The 20368-nt window shown below is 27.8% G+C and overlaps 2 protein-coding genes and 1 non-coding gene across 3 annotated transcripts; all 3 read left to right on the top strand.

Annotated features, from left to right (window-relative positions):
* Positions 1-4365: 4365 nt before the first annotated feature.
* LOC128953070 (U6 spliceosomal RNA) lies at positions 4366-4471 on the top strand. The gene has a single exon (XR_008484462.1). It is a non-coding gene; the product is annotated as a U6 spliceosomal RNA (small nuclear RNA).
* A 10328-nt stretch (positions 4472-14799) lies between these two features.
* On the top strand, positions 14800-20189 carry LOC128951875 (protein hook homolog). The gene is made up of 4 exons (XM_054297164.1): positions 14800-15110; positions 18547-19422; positions 19493-19772; positions 19858-20189. The coding sequence occupies exons 2-4, from the start codon at positions 18571-18573 to the stop codon at positions 20094-20096; spliced, it is 1371 nt and encodes a 456-aa protein (XP_054153139.1). The 5' UTR covers positions 14800-15110; positions 18547-18570; the 3' UTR covers positions 20097-20189.
* On the top strand, positions 16148-17191 carry LOC128951272 (histone-lysine N-methyltransferase SETMAR-like). Its single transcript, XM_054296522.1, has one exon. The coding sequence runs from the start codon at positions 16148-16150 to the stop codon at positions 17189-17191; it is 1044 nt and encodes a 347-aa protein (XP_054152497.1).
* Positions 20190-20368: the final 179 nt, after the last annotated feature.

The following is a 20368-nucleotide window of genomic DNA, read 5'->3' as shown; positions in this document are numbered from 1 at the left end:
ATTATACCAAAAAAAATTCTAGCCATTATTTTTTTTACTAAACATTTTTTTATTAATTTTTCAACATAGATTGTAGTATATATTAGTTTTTAAAATTGTATAATACAAAGTCAAAATTCAAAACCATGTATTTTTCCAACCCTGATACTAACATTTACGTTAACCATTAATTCATTTCAAATAAATACAGTTCGGTATAATTGACTGTATTTATTATATACCACTAGTTTTTATAATAGTCAATAACTTTTTAATTTATGGACAGTATTTAGAGCCATAATTATGTAGCCATAAATACAATATGTTTGTCATTTTACATTATCTAATGTCAAATTTTTCACATTTACAATACAACATATCTACAGTATATACTGTATAAACACATAGTTATTAAATAATCATAAAATCATTTATTTATATCTATTGTGTTCAATTAATATTACCGGTAATTGATTTTTACTAATTTTAAAATTTTTATAATAAACATATTTGTTTTCTATGAATCTAAAATTTATCATTCAACATTTTTTTTATTATAATATAAAGTGAATTCATTATTTAATTAAAATAATTACCGGACACATACATTATTGTCATATATAAATAATTAACAGTTATATGAAATAAAAATTATCAATAAAATTATATATAATTTTAAAATATTATAAATAAATATCAATTATTATACATTAATTTCAATTCGTTGCCTAAATTAATAATTTTTTGTTTCAATATCTTTGACTGCATATTCATAATACATTTTTCAACATAAATGGTGGCAAACTGTGTCCAACTTTGTGGCAGTGCTGGGATCAGCTCTTCTGGGGTCAAACTTATGGCCAATTGATGTAAAATCAGTCGTAGAGTATCACATAAGTAGCAATCAATTTCGTTGATGTCATCAATTTGTTTGTCAATTAGTTGTATTGCTTGTATTAACACCGATGTATTATTGAGACAAACATTAGTGATGTAATGAAATAAAATATGAGGAAAATCCTGTAGAAGCACTTCAATACAGTCAACAATAGGCAATGTCAATAGTCGGGCTGTGGATAGCCATTCAAATTGTTGGCCATCAATAGTGGCCAATGTGTCGACTACTTGACATTTCACCCATTGATCGTTGATTGAAACATACAATAGATAATAGAGATCATAGATATCGGTATTACATTTGATGCAAGCATTGCAGTCAATCTCTCTGTGTTTTGGTGTCAACTGTAGTAACCAATCTATGGGTTCCGTTATGTCTATTGATTCAATGAGCGAATAACTGATAGATTCATTTGTAGGAACGGTAGTTAGCAAAATGATTGTCGAGTTAATCAATACAAATAACAGGTCACTTGTGAACAGTGGTTGATATCGATTGAATGATTGAACTAAAAAGTTGTTAACAATTTGTGGTTTGAAATGTCGGATCAAATGATACACAAATTCTACAGAATTCTTCTGTTTGATTAATGATAACAACATTTTGTAAAACATATTTTGCTGATTGTCTTCAAGCAAATCGACTAACAGTTTGTTATTGTTTTCGTTGACTAATATTATTTGACATATTTGGCACAACTCTTGGCACAGAATCACAGAATCGTCTTCTAATGACTTAATATAATCTTTGGCTAAATTCATATCATTGTTGTCCAACAATTGTTTGACTAAAGCAATTGTTTGTAATAATTGAATGGTCATCGACGGTATAATAGTAGTATTGGACAGAAGTTCTATGACAAGTGATTTGATTTCATTGTCTGAAAATGTTTGCCACAAACAAAAACGGCAAAAGTCTTGATAGTCATTATCACAAAAATCGTACAAAAATTTCTTCATCAAAGATAGATCACAGTCGGAGATGTCATCAAAATTGGCACAAAATTCTTGACTTAGATTTCGGTCAATAAATTCTTTGATCAGTTGATAATCTGCGCTAAGATTAATAAGTTGTGAAAAAACAAGTTTTGCCGATAATATTAATCTAATGGCCACCTGTTGCAGATTTCGGCGGTCAAACTCAACTAATAAATTGCATAAATTTATATAACATTTATGATAATCTTTATCATTATAACCGTCTATTTGATTGATACTATAACTGTTTATTGAATTCAAATAAAACATTAGATTCAGTTTACAAACTAAAGTCAAATGATGACTAGTTTTTCCGACATTTTCATCGATTAAACCGTTTAAATCACTACAGATCTCATCAATGGTTGGCTTCTTCAGCGCATAAATAGTCCGCAAATTATTTTGTTGTTCGCTCACCAAAACGGCATAACTTTTGGTTTCGTCAATAAAATCAATGTTAAAAAACGTACGAAAGTCTATCTGGAAAATTGGTCGACAATTCGGGTAAATACGCGAAAAATTTGGATAATCATTGGGACAGACATTCATGGCATACGTGTGAACACCTTTTTCGGTCAACACATTAATCGTGTCATCAGTTTTACTGATTGAATAGCTTTTCAAGCAATTGTCGTCGAGTTTCAGTTTATTATGTAGTTTAAGACCTCTTGAGTTAATTTTGTAAGACTCGATACCAGAAACAGTTATCACAACTAAAACATTATTATAATTAGCGATTTGGTTAGTGATTTCAGAAACATTTGGTAGACATTTGTTACCAACTTTTAGTGGATCGGAGTATTGAATATTATTTTGTTTGTCATACGACAAGACCACTGCGTCTATGAGTTGTTCATCTGTGCCAAAGTATTGACAAAGTAGGACATCAATGTCGGCTCGACATACTTTGGACAAAATGTTAAGGTGATTGACAGTCAGTTTGAATTTGCAGCAAAGCTTTTGGTCGACCGGTCCGAACACTTGACGACAATGAGTCCGGTGCTCATCAACTGCTTCTCCTTTGATGGCAAACAGAGAGGGTAGTCGTCGTGTACTCGAGTTGTCAATAAAATCCCATTCAATACAACTTTTCGCATTATCTTCAGTTAACTGTTCCTTATCTTCACCACAATTGTCGTCAAATTTATGATCAAATTCATAGTTAACTCGCAATAGAGTCAAATGTTTTGCTGACATAACTACCAGATATGGATCAACCAGTGATACACTTGTGGTGAACCACTCGCTGTTGATATCCAAAAGCAAAACGAAATCACTTTTCTGAACATTAGATGATATCTCGAAACACTGATAGTTGTATATCAAGAGATGATAACCACAACCGACACACAGATTGCCGTTACGGTGACTACAACTCACGTGTTGGCCATAGCTTTGAATGTTATGATGTTTGATGTCAATCACTTCGGGAGTTAGCGGTTCCCGAGAGGTGGTTGACTCGTCGCGCTTATTGTTAACCATATAGTCAGTCAATTGATTGTTTGGTCTTATTTTGGCCGACTGACCGTCAATCCAATAGTTACAATACACACGACAGGAGATGCCATTCCTATGTCCCTTTCGTTTGACTTTCGGGTGATCTCTATTGCGGTCATTAGTGGCCAACGTTACCAAATAGTTGCCAACGGATGAATGCACTACTTGTTTGACACCGCAGTCGTGCAGCGGTACAGTCATCACGGGTTTGTTGACTTCGGCCAATACTGTCAGATCATAGATGGCCAGTGTTGCGGTCCTCTCGTAAACCACTATAACTTTGTTGTCCTCTATGGCCGCTATAAGGTTCGGGTGAGCGTCAGTCATGAATACTTGTTGCGATCGGTAATTATAGCCATTGACCGTCATATTTTGGTCACCAATTTGGTCATATGTTTACCTTATAATTAATTTATCCAAATATGATATAATATTAAATATGATCATTGATCATGGTCAAATTTATTGTCACATTTATATTATTATTTGTTTTTACAATAATATTACAGTTTTTCTGTTTTTGAAAAACAAACTAAAGTATTGTTTACTACAGTATTATTGTATTCACACATATATTATGAAAATATTTATTGAATTAATAATAAGTACTGTATGTTATGTTAATATAAGTTTAGTTTTTTTAAAAAAATATCATTATATGATTTGACAATATTTCAAATATTTTATCATTTTTCAAATATAAATAAACTATCAGTATATACTTGTATATTAAAATGTATAATAATATTTGATATACTTTATTATCAAACATTTACTTTATATTTACTTAAGATTGCTTATCTAAAGTTTTCGACTGTATTATCATAACTTATTTAACGATATTTATAATAATAATAATAATTTATTATCAAAATACATAAGTAGTTCAATCCATAAGAAAATTCTCATTTATAAATATACTTAACTACAAACTTAAAACAAAATAAAAACTGTAATAAATTAATTATTGCTAATATAAATGCTATATGAGGACAGTTATGTATAAAACTAACTGTCCCGCGTCGATGGGACATATACTAAAATTGGAACGATACAGAGAAGATTAGCATGGCCCCGAAGCAAGGATGACACGCAAAATCGTGAAGCGTTCCTAATATTTTTTAAAAAATTAATCTAGTCAATTAATTAAAATTAAAGTTTTTTTTATACTAAATTATTATTATTTTAATTATTAAAAGTTTTTATCTATTTGTAGTATTAATAAATACGTTATAATTAATATTTAATAAAATGAAATAATATTATTTATTAACTTATTATGAATATGATATGATATGATGACTAAAAATAATTACAATAATTTATAACTATATATTCAAATTACATAAACATTTTTAACATTTTTAAGATCTATTTTTTCGTTATTATCAGAAAGTTTGGCACTATTTTTGAATACACGATTGAATTTAATAATAAATATCATTAAAGTTAACAATTTATATAAAACGGCTAAAAGTATTAAATGAAAAATATTGGGCCAAAAGTCACTGTCACTGATATCCATTGAAAATAAGACAGTATTGATTTCATTGTCTGAACACCGGCCGAATCCGTAGACGGCCAGTATTACCGACTCGTAGGCGTACTTCAAATAAGTCAAATTAGACAACCATTGTAATGAATAGTGTAGATCCTGGAGCGGCACTATTGTGTTGCAAAGTACACACGACATGAAAAACACAGTTATGGCAAAAGTTAGCGAAACTTTAATGTCTTTGCGAAAAATAATTGCCGATATTTGGGCCCAACTCTGGGCAGACAATGCCGACAATAAGCTTGTCATATAATAGACGGCAAACATTGAAACTGTACCGTAGAGATTGATGAGCCAGCAAAACGGTAACAGATATACCATTATAGGTAAAGTATCGCATATAGATTTAGACCAAAAATAGGCAGCAGAACTATACCAACCTAACAAAAAGTTTTTTAAAATAAATAATTATATATAATATCATATATATTAAATTATTGATAAATGTTTTATCAAATATTTATACCATTATAATGTTCACTATTGAAAACAGTGATATCGGCACAAAACGATGCCGAAGTGGCCACTAATATAATCAATGTGAATGAATAGCTAACCATATTATTGTATTTGACATTACTAGTGATAAGTGTCTCGTCCCTGATTTCACTGAGCGTTTTGTTGCAGCCGTTACTCATAGTGATGTCCATTTCGAGACAACCGTCCGGTTCAATCATCTGCCAATTGAACAGACATATTAAGCTAACAGCAAATATCTGATAAAATATGGCTTCAATCAGGAATGTCTGCCAATTGGCTATATATGTGTAAAACATTGTGCGCTTCAATAAAATCAAAAAGTCTTTAATATAAAAACGTTTTGATTTCAATTGATTTGTTTGAAACGGTTTCATATTTTCGGCAACAATCCGATCGGTTAATGATTTTCGTTGTAATTTTTGTTTTAAAAATAACTTATCCATTGATTGATTGTCGGTGTCGTCCGATGCGATTCTCAACAATAATTCAATCGGCACTTCATTGTCATCGCAATTAATATTTGTCTCAATTAGCGTTTGTTTCAATTGTTGAGGACTTCCCTCATATATAGCTTGTCCTCCTTTGGCCAATACATAGATTTTGTCAAATATATTGAACAACTCGTTGTTTGGCTGATGAATGCTCGCTATAATAGTCATATGATGACAACGGACTAACAATTTGAGACATTGTATCACTTTTAGAGCTGAATTGCTGTCCAATCCAGAGGTTGGTTCATCAATAAACATTAGATTAGGTTTTTTACATGAAATCAATTCACTGGCTATTACTATACGTTTGCGTTCACCACCACTACAATTGTCGACACAGTTGTCAGCGATATCACTGATAAGCATTTCTGACATTAATTCCGATACTATTTTTTGATGATCTAATTGTCCAACAATTTGTGAATTTTTTAGTTTTGATGCATACAGTAGTGTCTGTTTGACGGTTAGTCCGCTTAACAGGTGTTCATAAATATTTTGTTTAATAAAACATATTTTGCTATTTGAAGCAAAACGCGAATATATGGTACTGTTTTCATTTAATTGATCCAAATATTTGGCATTTAAACACTTCATTAGTGTTGTCTTCCCGGCACCAGACGGTCCCATCAATGCCATCAACGATTGTCGTTCAATACTACCGCTAATTTTATTCAAAATAGTAATTGATTTGTAAACTTTGACAAACCGGCTTAACTGTATGTTTAGTGATAAATCAATCCATGCTATTACTAAGCTATGATCAACATTATTATTATTACCATTAACAATATTACATGTTTTAGTTAATTGATAATTATTATCATGGTAAACTTGATAATTATGAAAATTATCACGTTTTCTTTTGGCTAGCTTATTTAGTAAGCAATTGGTAAATTTACCAAGATAATTTGTTACTTTTAATTCAAATAAAATATAAATTATAACAATTAGAAGTGCATAATATTCGAAAAAATATTGTAGATATGTATAGAATATTCCGTTATTGTGAACACCATATTCCAGAAGTACATATGTAGTCGACTCGGACTCACAACGATTCCAGCCGTACAACACAATTAGCGACATTATATACGTATAGGTCAGGTATGAACATTTGCTAATTAGACGACTCATGGCATTCATATCGTGATAGGAAACGGTATAATAGTCATAATATAGTAGAGTACTCATTGTTATCAATGATGTTGTAAATGATAGATTTTTGTTATGACTAAATACAATACCCAAACTGGCACCGACTATCTGATTGCATAATAATGTTATGGTGATTATACATAGAAACCAGGCGCACCGGTACCACTCGAGCATAGGATAGTAGGCCAAACAAGTCACACATGTTTCAATTATAGCAAATAGTATAGTTAGCAAACTATCGGTAATTAATTTTGACCAGAAAAATACTCCACTGCTATACATACCTATAAAAATCGATAGTAAATAATTAGTAAAAAAACATTTTTTATTTTAAAAATTAATTTTAACTCATATATTTATACATACTATTTTTATATTCAGTGTTAAATACGGCAAAATCGGCAGCAAAACTGTTAGTCATTATTGCTAAATGTATGACAAATGAGCTGACAAACGACGGGTGCAAATAGTCGACACTTTGGGTCAAAACTTTTTTATCGGTTTCCCAGTCAAGACATGTCTGATTGCCGATAGACTCAAGACAACCGATCACTTCAGCAATACGTCGATTGAATGCCAGTGCAAACAACATATTAAACATAAAAAATATCAACAATTGTCTCATAAGTTTTATCCGTTGTTTCCAAAACATAATTTTTAATGATCGATGAAATATATACCAAAAGTCCTGAAAACTAAATGATTTTTGTGTCAATTGAATACCAGTTAGTGTTTGTTTCATGTGTTGCAAATAATTGTCACATTTGTTAGCATTTATTTGTCTTATTTTTTCCGATAACTTCATAGCATTTGGTGAATGAATGCCTTGCGATGAGATTTTAAGCATCATTTCAATGGGAACTTCATTTTCATTCAAATATATTCCACAATCTGTCATAAAATGCTTCATTTGTTGAGGACTTCCCTCATATATATTGTCACCTCCTTTGGCCAACACATAGATATTGTCAAACATTTGAATCAAATCATTGTTTGGCTGATGAATACTTATAATGACTGCAATGTTATGTGTTTTGACAAAACTTTTCAAACATTTCAATAACTAAAAAATGATTAAAAATTAGAAAAATACTATTATTATTGTAAAATCTATGATCAAGTCATTACCTCAAGAGCTGCAGTAGAGTCGAGACCAGTTGTGGGCTCATCCATGAAGAGTAGGTTTGGTTTTTCAAGTGATGTCAATTGTAATGCAATGGCTATACGTTTTCGTTGACCTCCACTACATTTCCCGATAGCCGTATCTTTAATATTATTAATTAAAAGTTGTGCCATCAGTTTTGTAATATTTTTGTCATGTTTGACACTTTTATGGTAACTATTGTTAACTTTTGATGAATAACTGAGCGCTTCTCCGACTGTTAATACATCAATAAGCCGATCGCTATCATCTTGAGTTATGCATCTCTTAACTATTGGTTGACTTTCACTACTGTATAGTCGATATTCATCACTGATTACATATTTATTGCTTGAATTCAAACATTTAATGAGTGTTGTCTTTCCCGAACCCGATGCTCCCATCAGTCCAGTGATTGATCCAAAATCAAAACTACCGCTTATGTGCCTTAATATCACTTTTGAAGATCCGCGCCATTGATTAACCGATGCGGTCAAATCACGCCAAACTATTGCATAGTTTATATTATTAATATTATCACACATTATTGAATATGAAAATATTTACTATTTATTTAAAATTTCTCACTGATAAATTTTTTATTTTAAAAACTAAAATTTTTAATAATTTAGTTTAGCAGCACTTTTATTTAACATTAATTTTATCATGTTTTAAAAGTTTCAGATAAAAGCTATAATAATTTGCAGCATTTGCAACAATTTATTGAACTCATTTTATTATTAAATATATAACCCTAACATTATTATAATATACCAGTTTATATAAATGAAGTTTTCACTGTAAAAATACTAGTACAGTATAATCGTAGTAAAAGCAACAAAAATTTTAAAATATACAAATTCAAGGACAATTCAATGTTGATGACCTGACTGACTGATAAACTCATAATATACCCAAATATTGTTGTATACTATACTGTAATGACTATATTTAGTGATGGACCAATTGCAAAATGCGCAATTGCATTGCTATGAAATTGCGTGAAATTGCCGCAATTGCGAAGATGCCGATTGCGAAAATCGCAATCGTATAGTAGCGCCATCTATTTTAACAATAATAAATTGTTTAAAAAATAAAACACATGTTATTATGTAGTTTAAAAATGGATAAAAATAAATCAGTGGTTTATAATTATTTTAATTTAGTTGACACAAAGTATAATTGTAATTATTGTGGCAATTATTTAGTCAAAAATGCTACACGAATGAGAGAACATTTACTAAATGCATGTAAAGGATGTCCACCACAAGACGTGTTATCAACCCTTAAAGTAGAGATTAAGACTAAAAATCTCAAACGTAAAGGTAATTATATCTTCAGTAGTATAGTGGTTAATATCCCATTTATTACAGTAACTGACGATTCAACTGAATCATCGGAGTCATCTCAATCACGAAAGGATGTTCCATCGTTTGTGGACTCAATAACTAAAAAAGATAATGATGACCTCAAGCTTTTATGCGCAAAGTTTGTGTACTCGTCTGGAAGTGCTTTTAGTCTAGTAGAGAACCAAGAGTTCATCCAATTCATTAAAAAATTGAGGCCATCATTTAAAATACCATTAAGAAAAGAATTGTCTAAAGAATTGTTAGACACAACATATTCAATGGTCTGCAGTAGTATAGTGGTTAATATCCCATTAACAAATTTATTTTTAGGTTAACTCTCACAACAATTCATTAATTACAAATACTAATTCGTTTGTTATAATCATCGATGGCTGGTCAAATATCAGAAATGATTCAATAGTTAATATTTGTGTTTGTTTGCCAAAACCTATTTTTTATAAAAGCATTGATATGGAAACTCGAAGACATTCAGGAGAAGAATTGGCTAATATTACTGAAGAAGTTATTAACGAATTAGGTAATAATATTTAATATATATATATTTTTGGGGTACTAACCATTATACTACTGAATATTTTTTTAGGTGTTAACAAGTGTTCAGCAATAATTGCTGATAATGCACGAAATATGTCAAATATGTCACAACGTCTTAAAGAAAAATATCCACATTTGTTGACATTTGGTTGTGTTGCTCATATACTAAATCTTTTAAGTCAAGATATCTGCACAAGTGTGACATATTTTAATGAGATACTTAAGATAACTCGTTCAATAACTGTAGAAATAAAAGATTCTCATTTAAAATTGGCGTTATTTCGTAGATTAGCAAAAGAGAATAAAATCAATTCACTAGTATTAGGGAGCAACACACGGTAAAAATTATTCTTCAGTAATATAGTGGTTAATATCCTATTTTAATCTTTAGATGGTATTCAAATATTAAACAAATGAAACGAGTTTTTAATGGAAAAGAAGTGCTACAAAAAATGGCAATCGATTCCTCAATTAAAATAAATGCTGACATCAAAAAGTATCTCTTGGATACAAATGACAGGTTTTGGACGGATCTGATGACAACAATTAATGTTTTGAATCCAGTTGCAGATGCAATAGCAATCATTGAATCAGATAAAGCAACACTTTCCGATACTATTATTGTTTTTAACAACATATATACATCTATTTTAAACTCATCAATTGATTGCAATATGAAATCTCAGGTTATCTTCAGTAGTATAGTGATTAATATCCCAAAAATTATGTTTTAATAATCTTTTTTTATTTTAGATTTTAAATCATTTCACTAATCGCAAACAAATGGCAGTTTCTGATGCTAATTATTTAACAAATATTCTTGATCCAAGATATAAAGGATTGGATTTGACCGATGAAGAGAGATTTTCGGCAAATAAATATCTCTACGATTATATTGATTCTATTGGTTTTTCAGATAAACTTACAGATATCAAAATTGCATACAACGATTATAAATCAAAAAATGGTAATATTTTTATTTTTGGGGATCTAACCACTATACTACTGAATATTTTTAGGGTTTTTTGCAATTGATTCATTGTGGATAAATATTAAAAATGTGATTCAATGGTGGACTGAATTCAAGGAATATAAGAAATATAAGGATTTATCTAATATTGCAATTAGATTATTGTCAATCCCTCCATCATCTGCTGCGGTTGAGAGAGTGTTTTCAAGTTTTGGAGACATTCATACTAAAAAACGTAACAAATTGACAAATGAAAGAGTTGCCAAATTAGTTTCAATACGTACACATTTTAAATGTATTAATAATAATTTAGAAGATTCATCTGAATCAGAAAATGAGTCTTAATTTTATATGATATAATAAATATTAATTCATTGATTATATGTGCAAATTTTATTAAATTTTTATACATTCCCTCATGCGCGCAATTTCACGCAATTTCACGCAATTTTCCGCAATTGCGGCAATCGAAAATTGGATTGCGTAAAATTCCCAACACTAACTATATTATAATACTTATAACCTTTATACTTTATATATGTCAATATTTATTCATATATTGTACTGTACTTTATATGCTAGTAAATACCATTAACTAAATGGGCCTCAAATATATAAAGTTTCAAGGTTCAATAAAAGTTAACAAGTAGATTGCTTAAAACAATTATTCAAAAATATATATAATTGGGTTTATTTAACAGCATTATATCTAGTGCTAAATAATAAAAATGATTTTTAAAAATGTTTTATTTTTTAAAAGATATCTTAATATAATCAATTAAAATTAACAATATTTGATAACATTACAGAACTTTTAAAAAATTATGTATTATTATGATTTTAAAATATTTTTACACTTAAACATTTCATTTAAAAATCAAATTATTTTTATTAAAAAAATTGATTTGTTTTAAGATTGAATTCTTAATATAAAAATATGTACTGTATTTTGTGCACATATTATTATTTTCAACAATTGGATAATAATAAGATACTATTGGTTACAATGTATGATTATACAATACAATACATTGTATATTGAAAATTATTAACATTCATTTTTAATTATTTGATTTTTTTGGGTTCATTATTACATTTTATTATCATAATGCTCTCAATAAAAATTACATAAACATTTTTATTGGCAGTTATTTAGTGATAAATAAAATTTAATTTACATAACATTTCACAATATATATATATAAATTTATATATACTGTATATATAAATAATTCTTATTTAAAAAATACTTTATTATATTAAACTATACAAAATAATATCAAATATTCATAATTTATTTACAAATTTTGTTTATATATATAACTGTATTTTATTTTTAAATTAATTATATAAATTTTAATAATCATTTTTATCATAAAATTTATATAATAAAATAATACAGTTTATCATAATAGATTGCAGCATGTAAATTTAATACATTATAGTACAGTACAGTAAAATAATGAATGATAAATATAAAAATAAGATTATCATTTCATTGATTTAATGTTATACCGTATAACTTATACTTCAATTGATGCATATTTTTAATTAAAAAAAATTATAATCACAACGAAAATAAAAACTACATTTTGTTGATATATTTTGATAAATAAAAACCAATAAAATAATCATGATGCATAAATTTAATATAATTGATAATTAGTATCATATAAATGCTAGTAAAATGCCTATACATTCAAACTATACAAATGTTTTATTTTCTAAAAAATAGATATATAATAAAAATAATAAAATCAATCCATAATATTATGTTTTCAAAAGAGGTTTGCTTAATATTATTACTACTATTATATAATATTATAATTTATAATATTTAAATATAAATTTATACAAATAAAATTCTATAAATGCATTTAAATTTTTATATTTAATAAACATATAAAGTATTATAACCTTGAATTTAAATATTATTTTTTTGTAATTACATTAAAACTACTAAAAATAAATAAATAAAGGATTGCATTTTTTTAAAAATATTTTTGTTATTGTTAGTACTCACTCTTCCGTTAAAATCTACTAAATTACAAAAATATATACTCTTTCAAACATCATATAACAGTAGAAAAACATAAAAAAGAAAATAACAATTTGTAATTAATATTATAGTAAATTACATAACATTTGGTAAATTTAATTAATAGTTAAATAAATAAAGTACTGGAAATTGTAGTCAATTAGGATAGTCTCCTATCTATTCAAATCAAACCCATTCCATACATCGCTTGACACCATCGTGTTGTCGACCACAGGCCTTATCGCCACAACAGTCCTCAGCTTTAATACAGGTTGTGTTGTTTGGTAGACATGGTTTGCCTAAATTACGAGCTTTTAATAATAATATTAATAATAATAAATGTTTATTAATAATTTTTAATATAAATATAAATCATTAGAAAAAATTAGATAAAATAACAAAAATTGTTGCATTTTTATTATATAAATTTATATATATTTTTCTAAAATATTGGTACTATTCTTACAATCGCCAAACTGGACCATAGTTTGCAAACATAGTATTGTTGCGAATACAGTGAGACAAACAATTTTTATAAGAGTTGTCATTATTTTTATAAAAAATTATTTTTTAAACTAAAGACTTTAAATGTTTAGAAAAATAACAAAAATGATAACTTTTCGTGAAATACTCCAACAATACAATGTCTGTCAATATTATAAGTCATTTAATTTATAGTTTGTTTTTCAATTATAAATATTGCAAAATCACTGCTTGAAAAACAAGCATCTGATACATAACCCGACAATTACTAATTTTTTAAATTTTGTATACAAACAGTTAGTATTTAATGTATAAATTATCAAGAAAAAATATAATTGATTAAAATCTAATAATATTGTCAGTATGAATAAATTATACAATAGAAATAATATATACAATAATACTATTGTCATATACATATATATATATATATATTGTTAATAAAAAAATATATACATACAATAGATTTATAATACAATACATATATATATATATATATATCAAAAAATACTAACAAAGAAAATTTTTTTAAAATCACCCTAAATTTAATACATAATATACTGCTGTAGTATATATATCATTAGTGCGAAAAATCCAAATTTCTCTCCTAAAGCATAGTATATTACAGTATAAAATTTTCCCCATCGAGAGCCAGAATTATAATTTTTTGATATCTGCTATTACCTAACATAACATAAATAGTATTATATTGCAGTGGTTTTCGGCGCTCAACGCATTGATAAATATTCTGTAATCACTGATTACTCATTATATAAGTGGATAATTATTAGTGGATTATAGTAGATAATTATAATTATTAACACACTGTATATATATATATATATATAATTTATATAACAATAAACAACTAATTTAACCAAGTACAATCAATACAATCAATAAAATCAATACAATCAATACAATCAATACAATCAATACAATCAATACAATCAATACAATCAATACAATCAATACAATCAATACAATCAATACAATCAATACAATCAATACAATCAATACAATCAATACAATCAATAAAATCAATATAATATAAGTTTTACATAATGTTTAAATATTTCGGACATTATTGACTATAAGTGTGACGTACTTAATGTCAGTCTATTATAACAATAAAAATCAGTCACTATTTAAATATTGTATTAAATGTATTGACAAACAAACATGTATTGCATTTATAGTCTATGCAATCATTTTCAATACAATGCAATGCATATCATTGGTCAACACATTGTATGGTATAATCAGTGCATATGTAGTGATAGTCTATTCATTCAATGTTTGGCCGTTTGGCTCTCAGTTTGCATTCAAAACAGTATTTAGTTTTCAATTTAATAAATATTATCAAATTGTTTGACATTTAATATTATAATTAATATTGTGTTTCATCACAACTACTATTAGTTTATTATAAACTATTTATCAGTTTTATTGACAAAATAATAAAACAATTTGCAATTTGAATGTGATTTCAATTTTGGATTTAAAGTCATTTGAAATTATTATATTTGTCTGCATTTTTGGGTAAGTTTTTTGTTTATTTAATCAAAAATCAAAATAATTTATAATTTTATTCATTATTTTATAAATTTATTTATTTAACAAATGATTTACAATTTTTTTCAATAATATAATTATTAAATTATTTATTTATCAAATTATCCACAAAAAAATGTCTCAAAATATTAAACATTGATGCAATTGTTTGCATTCAACTCCCCTTATAATCATATAAAAAGTCCAAAAAGTTTAAGGTTTTACAGCCGAAACATTTGGTCCTATTTTAAATTATGTCCCAAAATATTTTACTTGTGTTTATTAGGAAAACTTGTTTTTCAAATTTGTTTTTTTCCTAAGATTTTTAATATTTACTGTTATTTTTGTGAACCATATTTTTGTATTTTTTTAAAAAAAAATTATAACGCTTTATAAACTATAATTTACTGTAAAAATAGATAAAGATTAAACTTATAATAGTTTTCAAATAAAAAATAATATATTATTATTTATTATAACATTTGAAGCCTATATCATATAGAGTTATATTTTGATGTCTATTATCGCATATTAATTATAGACATTATTGACATTGATTATTTTTACTTTTGAAAACTTTTTTTTAGTTATTTATTATTATGTGAATTGTATATAATGTTTCATAATATTATATTCAATTTATAATACTGTATGATAATTAATAAAATAACCTTGATAAATATTGAAGTGGTACCGTTTTTATACATAACAAATTAATCCTATATTCTAATCAAAGGGCTTAACTCATTTTGGTTAATATAATAAAGTTAAGTCTTTTTTGTTTGTAAAATAATCTCAAAAATTTATAAATTATTTTATATAAATTATAATAAATACTGTAAATTGTAATCTATTTTTAAATAATACTGTTCTGCTGCAATAAAAGTGAGAATTATACTGTATTGAAAAGTAACTTTATATTTGTGCGACCCATTGTAATATTTACAAATTTTGTTTGTTGACAAAATATAACAGTCATTACTAGTCTTCAATTGTGTTATTAAATATTTGTGATATCTCTTGTGATGGAACCGTTAGAAGGCCTAAACTCACATGACGTTCGGGTGAGATATGCCATGGAATATGAATATCGTCGCGGAACTCCACCATCAATAGCCGCAGCAAATATCAATGAGGTCTACCCGAAAGCCGTTGGTGAGAGCACATGTTATCGTTGGTGGAAGAGATGGAAAGAAGAAGGGGTTAATGTAGAAGACAAAGAAAGACCAGGACAACCATCGAAGATTGACAACGAAGTATTGACGGATCTGATTGAAATGAATCCAAAATTTTCAACTAAAGAGCTCGGTGATATACTTGAAGTTGATGCTACTACCATTCAAAGACATTTGAAAGCCATTGGCAAGAGATATGTGTCATCTGTTTTGGTACCACACGATCTCACTCCTCAGCAAATGGCAAAACGTGTAGAAGTATGCCAACAATTGCTTTCTCGAGAGAATTCTGACGGTTTTATAAGACATATGATAACCGGTGATGAAAAGTTGATATACTATGTCAACGCTGATAAAAGGAGTGAATGGAGAAGTCCGGAACAACTACCTGTTGGGACACCACGACCAGATTTTCGTCAACAGAAAGTAATGTTGTCTGTTTGGTGGGATAAGACGGGAATAATCCACTGGGAACTGTTGGAAGTCGGAGCCACTATTACAGCTGAAGTCTATTGTCAACAATTAACAAGACTTCGTGATAAGCTTTTCGAAAAGCGTGGTTCATTGATAAGATATTGGGGCGTTAAGTTTCAACAGGATAACGCCCCATCACATACTGCAAAGAAGACCAAAGATCTATTGAAGGAGTTTGGGTGGGATGTTGTGGATCACCCACCATATTCACCAGATATTGCTCCTTCAGATTATTATTTGTTCCGATCAATGCGACACTTTCTTGATGGAAAAAAATTCAAAAATCGAGAAGAGGTCAAAATGGCAGTTCAAGAGTTTTTCGATTCACAACCAGAGGAATGGTATTCCAAAGGAATTTATGAGTTGCCGAACAAATGGAGAGATGTCATAGATTTAAATGGCGATTATATTATTAATTAATAAAAATTAACTTTTTTGTAAAATCAAATTAAAAACTTGCTATTTTATTCTCATGATTATTGCAGCGGATCAGTATATAGTATTTATATTACTATAGCCCGGAGTCTATTGTTAGGTAAACATAAACTTTAATTATTTTAGTCTATAATTTGTTTAAAAATAAATGTTTTAAGAAATAAATTTCTGATAAATAATAATAATCTTATAACAAGTGATTGATACCAATAGTCTATATATGATCCTAATGTGCTAACAGTTTTGGTACAATATATTGTAATTATATAAAATTTATTTTCCCTTATAATGATTAAGGGAAGGAAACTAAATTATTTTCCGGAAAAATTGGAGGGATTTTATTTGGGAACTTTGCTCGAACTCTAACTATTAATAACATAGATTACTATAGTCAACCTCCCTGTCCACTATATCCATAAACATGGATAGACCCGTCCAAAGAGGAACTAATATATATTTTAAGACGTTTTTTAAAGTATCGTAAATAATAACGTATTTAAAAAAATATGGGATCTTATAAAACATTTTAATGTAAATAATTTTAAACATACTTTAACATAGATTTCAGTTTTGTATTTATTTATATAAATAATAGATTAAAATATTATTTATTTTAAGTGTTATTTATTTATTTAGAAGTTGTTATTTTTATGAGATTGTGTTTTACTTTTATATTTAATTTAATTAATTTTTATAAAACGAGTTTAAATTACAATATTATGTTTACTAAATCATTGTCTATCCCTAAGTGTATATTTCACAACTTAATAATGTAATTTGAGATATAGTTGAAAGTTTAATATTTTATTATTTTCTATCATAAATCTATCATTAAGTTTTTTTAGAAAATTTTCTATAGTGAAAAATAACTAAATTTTATAATAGAAATTATTATCTTTTAATGTATCTTATATTACATGTAGTATTACGGTAAGTGAATTTTTTGGTCAAATATGATATCTAATAAATTCATATATTTTATATATTACCATGTTAATTTTATATACTAACAATAATTATGTCATAATTGTGAATATGGCATAATATTTCATGGGTTGGATTAAATGAAATATTGAATTTGTAATTATCAGATCATATTTATTGATTACAATACATTGTATTTAAACATTATATTTATTCAGACACTTAATTATATATTTTTGTTGTTAATTATATATAGTATCACTTTTTACATGTAAATTTTTTTAATACATTGTTTTAATTAGCTGTTAGCTTGTACCATATATCTACAATAAAAAAAACAATAAATTATTGATTAATATAAAAAAAAAGTTTTGTAAAACAATATTTAATTATTGTCATTATTTATTAATTTACAGCTCATAGCTATTTTGATTTCAATTATGGAAAGCCGACCACCGATTCAACCGCCAATTCCATCACCAAATGACTCGAGAGTTGCGAGAAATATTAGACCCAATCAGTCGCCAACTAATAGCTCCGACTATAACAACAATAATCTCTCATCAGTGGAGAACCAAACACACAGTTCACCACAAGTCGGACATTCACGTCGACCACATTCCGGGGTTTATCCAAACAAACTCATACGACTAGAGATGGAAAACCAGAAACTGATAAATGATGGACACCTCATGAAGGAAGACTTGAAAGAAGAGATTAACAATCTTCGCGACCAATTGAGAGTCAAAGACAAAGAGCTATTTAATGGCAAAGAGACCATCAATAACTTGAAAGAAGAGCTGAAACGACTAATAGATATGAATACTTCAACGCATAGCAAACACAACCAATTGAAGAAAATTTATTATCAAAAGGAAAAGATGTTAATTGATTTTCAGACCGCAAATGCCAAATGTAAGCTTAGAATTGAAGAACTGGAGAAACGACTGAAGGATTTTGGCAATAATAACAATTTCGCCAATAATACGCCCACTGAAGCCAATATTAAGAAACGGGTCGATGAAGAGATAAAACTGCACAGAGAGACGATCCTGAAGTTGGCTGAAAAAGATAAAAAGCTTAGCAGTCATTGTCAGGATCTGGAGAAACGAAATAAATTATATGAATCTGAAGTAAACAAATTGCGCGATACTAATGGACAGTTAACCAAAGATCTGGATCTATTGAGAAGTGGTAACTTAGATGAAATGGTTAAGATGAACAACTATATAGCAGAGATTGCTAAACTAAAGAAACAAAACTACTATTTTCAGGGAACAGCCAAAAACAATGTAAGCATTTGTTTTATAGTTATTTAACTCAAATTTTTTGAAATTAATTTTTAAACTTTTTTATAATTAGAAACGCAAATCATTGGCCAGCGATTATGTACTTCAACAACAACAGGACATCAATCAGGACGGCATCAGACAGATGACGACAAATCATATGAATATAAACGAACAAAATATTGAAGCATTTCGACAACAACTGATGGAATTGATTAATACGTTTGGGAGTAAACTTCAATCGGAACAGATTGAGAACACCGCCGAAGTGGTCGATCAGATGATGCAAAGCACTGAACAGTTACAGCAAAAGGCAGCGGTTATGACCCAAAAGTGTTCAGAGGATGGAAAAAGTGTGTCATTATAACAGATATATATAATCAGCAATTTTTTCTTATAATTTTTTTAATAATTTATTTTTTGGTATCCCTTTTATAGCTAAATGTCCCGAATGTCACAAAGAAATTGACACTTATCATATTGAACGACATCTCAATGCTATTCACCTCAAAGGTCCACAACTTGGGCTGTCCAATGTCCCGCCACCGCCGCAAATACCAATGAAATTGTCGACACCAGAGAAGAGGACAGCGACGACGGCCGGTCGACAGTTTGATCCAAAGCGACCAAAAATTATTGACGAAATATGTATTGATTCCGACTCTGACTCCGAGTAGTTATGATTGTATTGACAATTGTTTATGAATGCAATACATTATTCATAAAATATTTTGTATAAAATTTTCATTTTTTTGAAAAAATAATTAATTGTAGTCATAATATTTATATAGTCAATCATAGATTTAAAAATCATTTAACAAAACATTAATTAATATAGTTATAGCTCTCTATTTTGTTTTTAGTAATACAGTAATTCAATAATTTAAATTATATTACCCGTAGTATTAGCTTATTATCAAAATAATAATATTTATACTTTGAAAACAAA

The sequence above is a fragment of the Oppia nitens genome, unplaced genomic scaffold, assembly GCF_028296485.1.
Source record: "Oppia nitens isolate AA-2021 unplaced genomic scaffold, nextdenovo-longstitch-racon4-pilon3 scaffold1_pilon_pilon_pilon, whole genome shotgun sequence".
In the NCBI taxonomy this organism is placed as follows: Eukaryota; Metazoa; Arthropoda; class Arachnida; order Sarcoptiformes; family Oppiidae; genus Oppia; species Oppia nitens.
This window is presented reverse-complemented; position numbering and strand designations above follow the sequence as displayed.

Excerpts from the sequence above, each read along its gene's own strand:
- LOC128951875 (XM_054297164.1), top strand. The coding sequence starts at position 18,571 with ATGGAAAGCCGACCACCGATTCAACCGCCAATTCCATCACCAAATGAC. Across the intron at positions 19,423-19,492 it reads AGGGAACAGCCAAAAACAAT|AAACGCAAATCATTGGCCAG; the intron begins GTAAGCATTTGT and ends TTTTATAATTAG. Across the intron at positions 19,773-19,857 it reads GTGTTCAGAGGATGGAAAAA|CTAAATGTCCCGAATGTCAC; the intron begins GTGTGTCATTAT and ends TCCCTTTTATAG.
- LOC128951272 (XM_054296522.1), top strand. The coding sequence starts at position 16,148 with ATGGAACCGTTAGAAGGCCTAAACTCACATGACGTTCGGGTGAGATAT.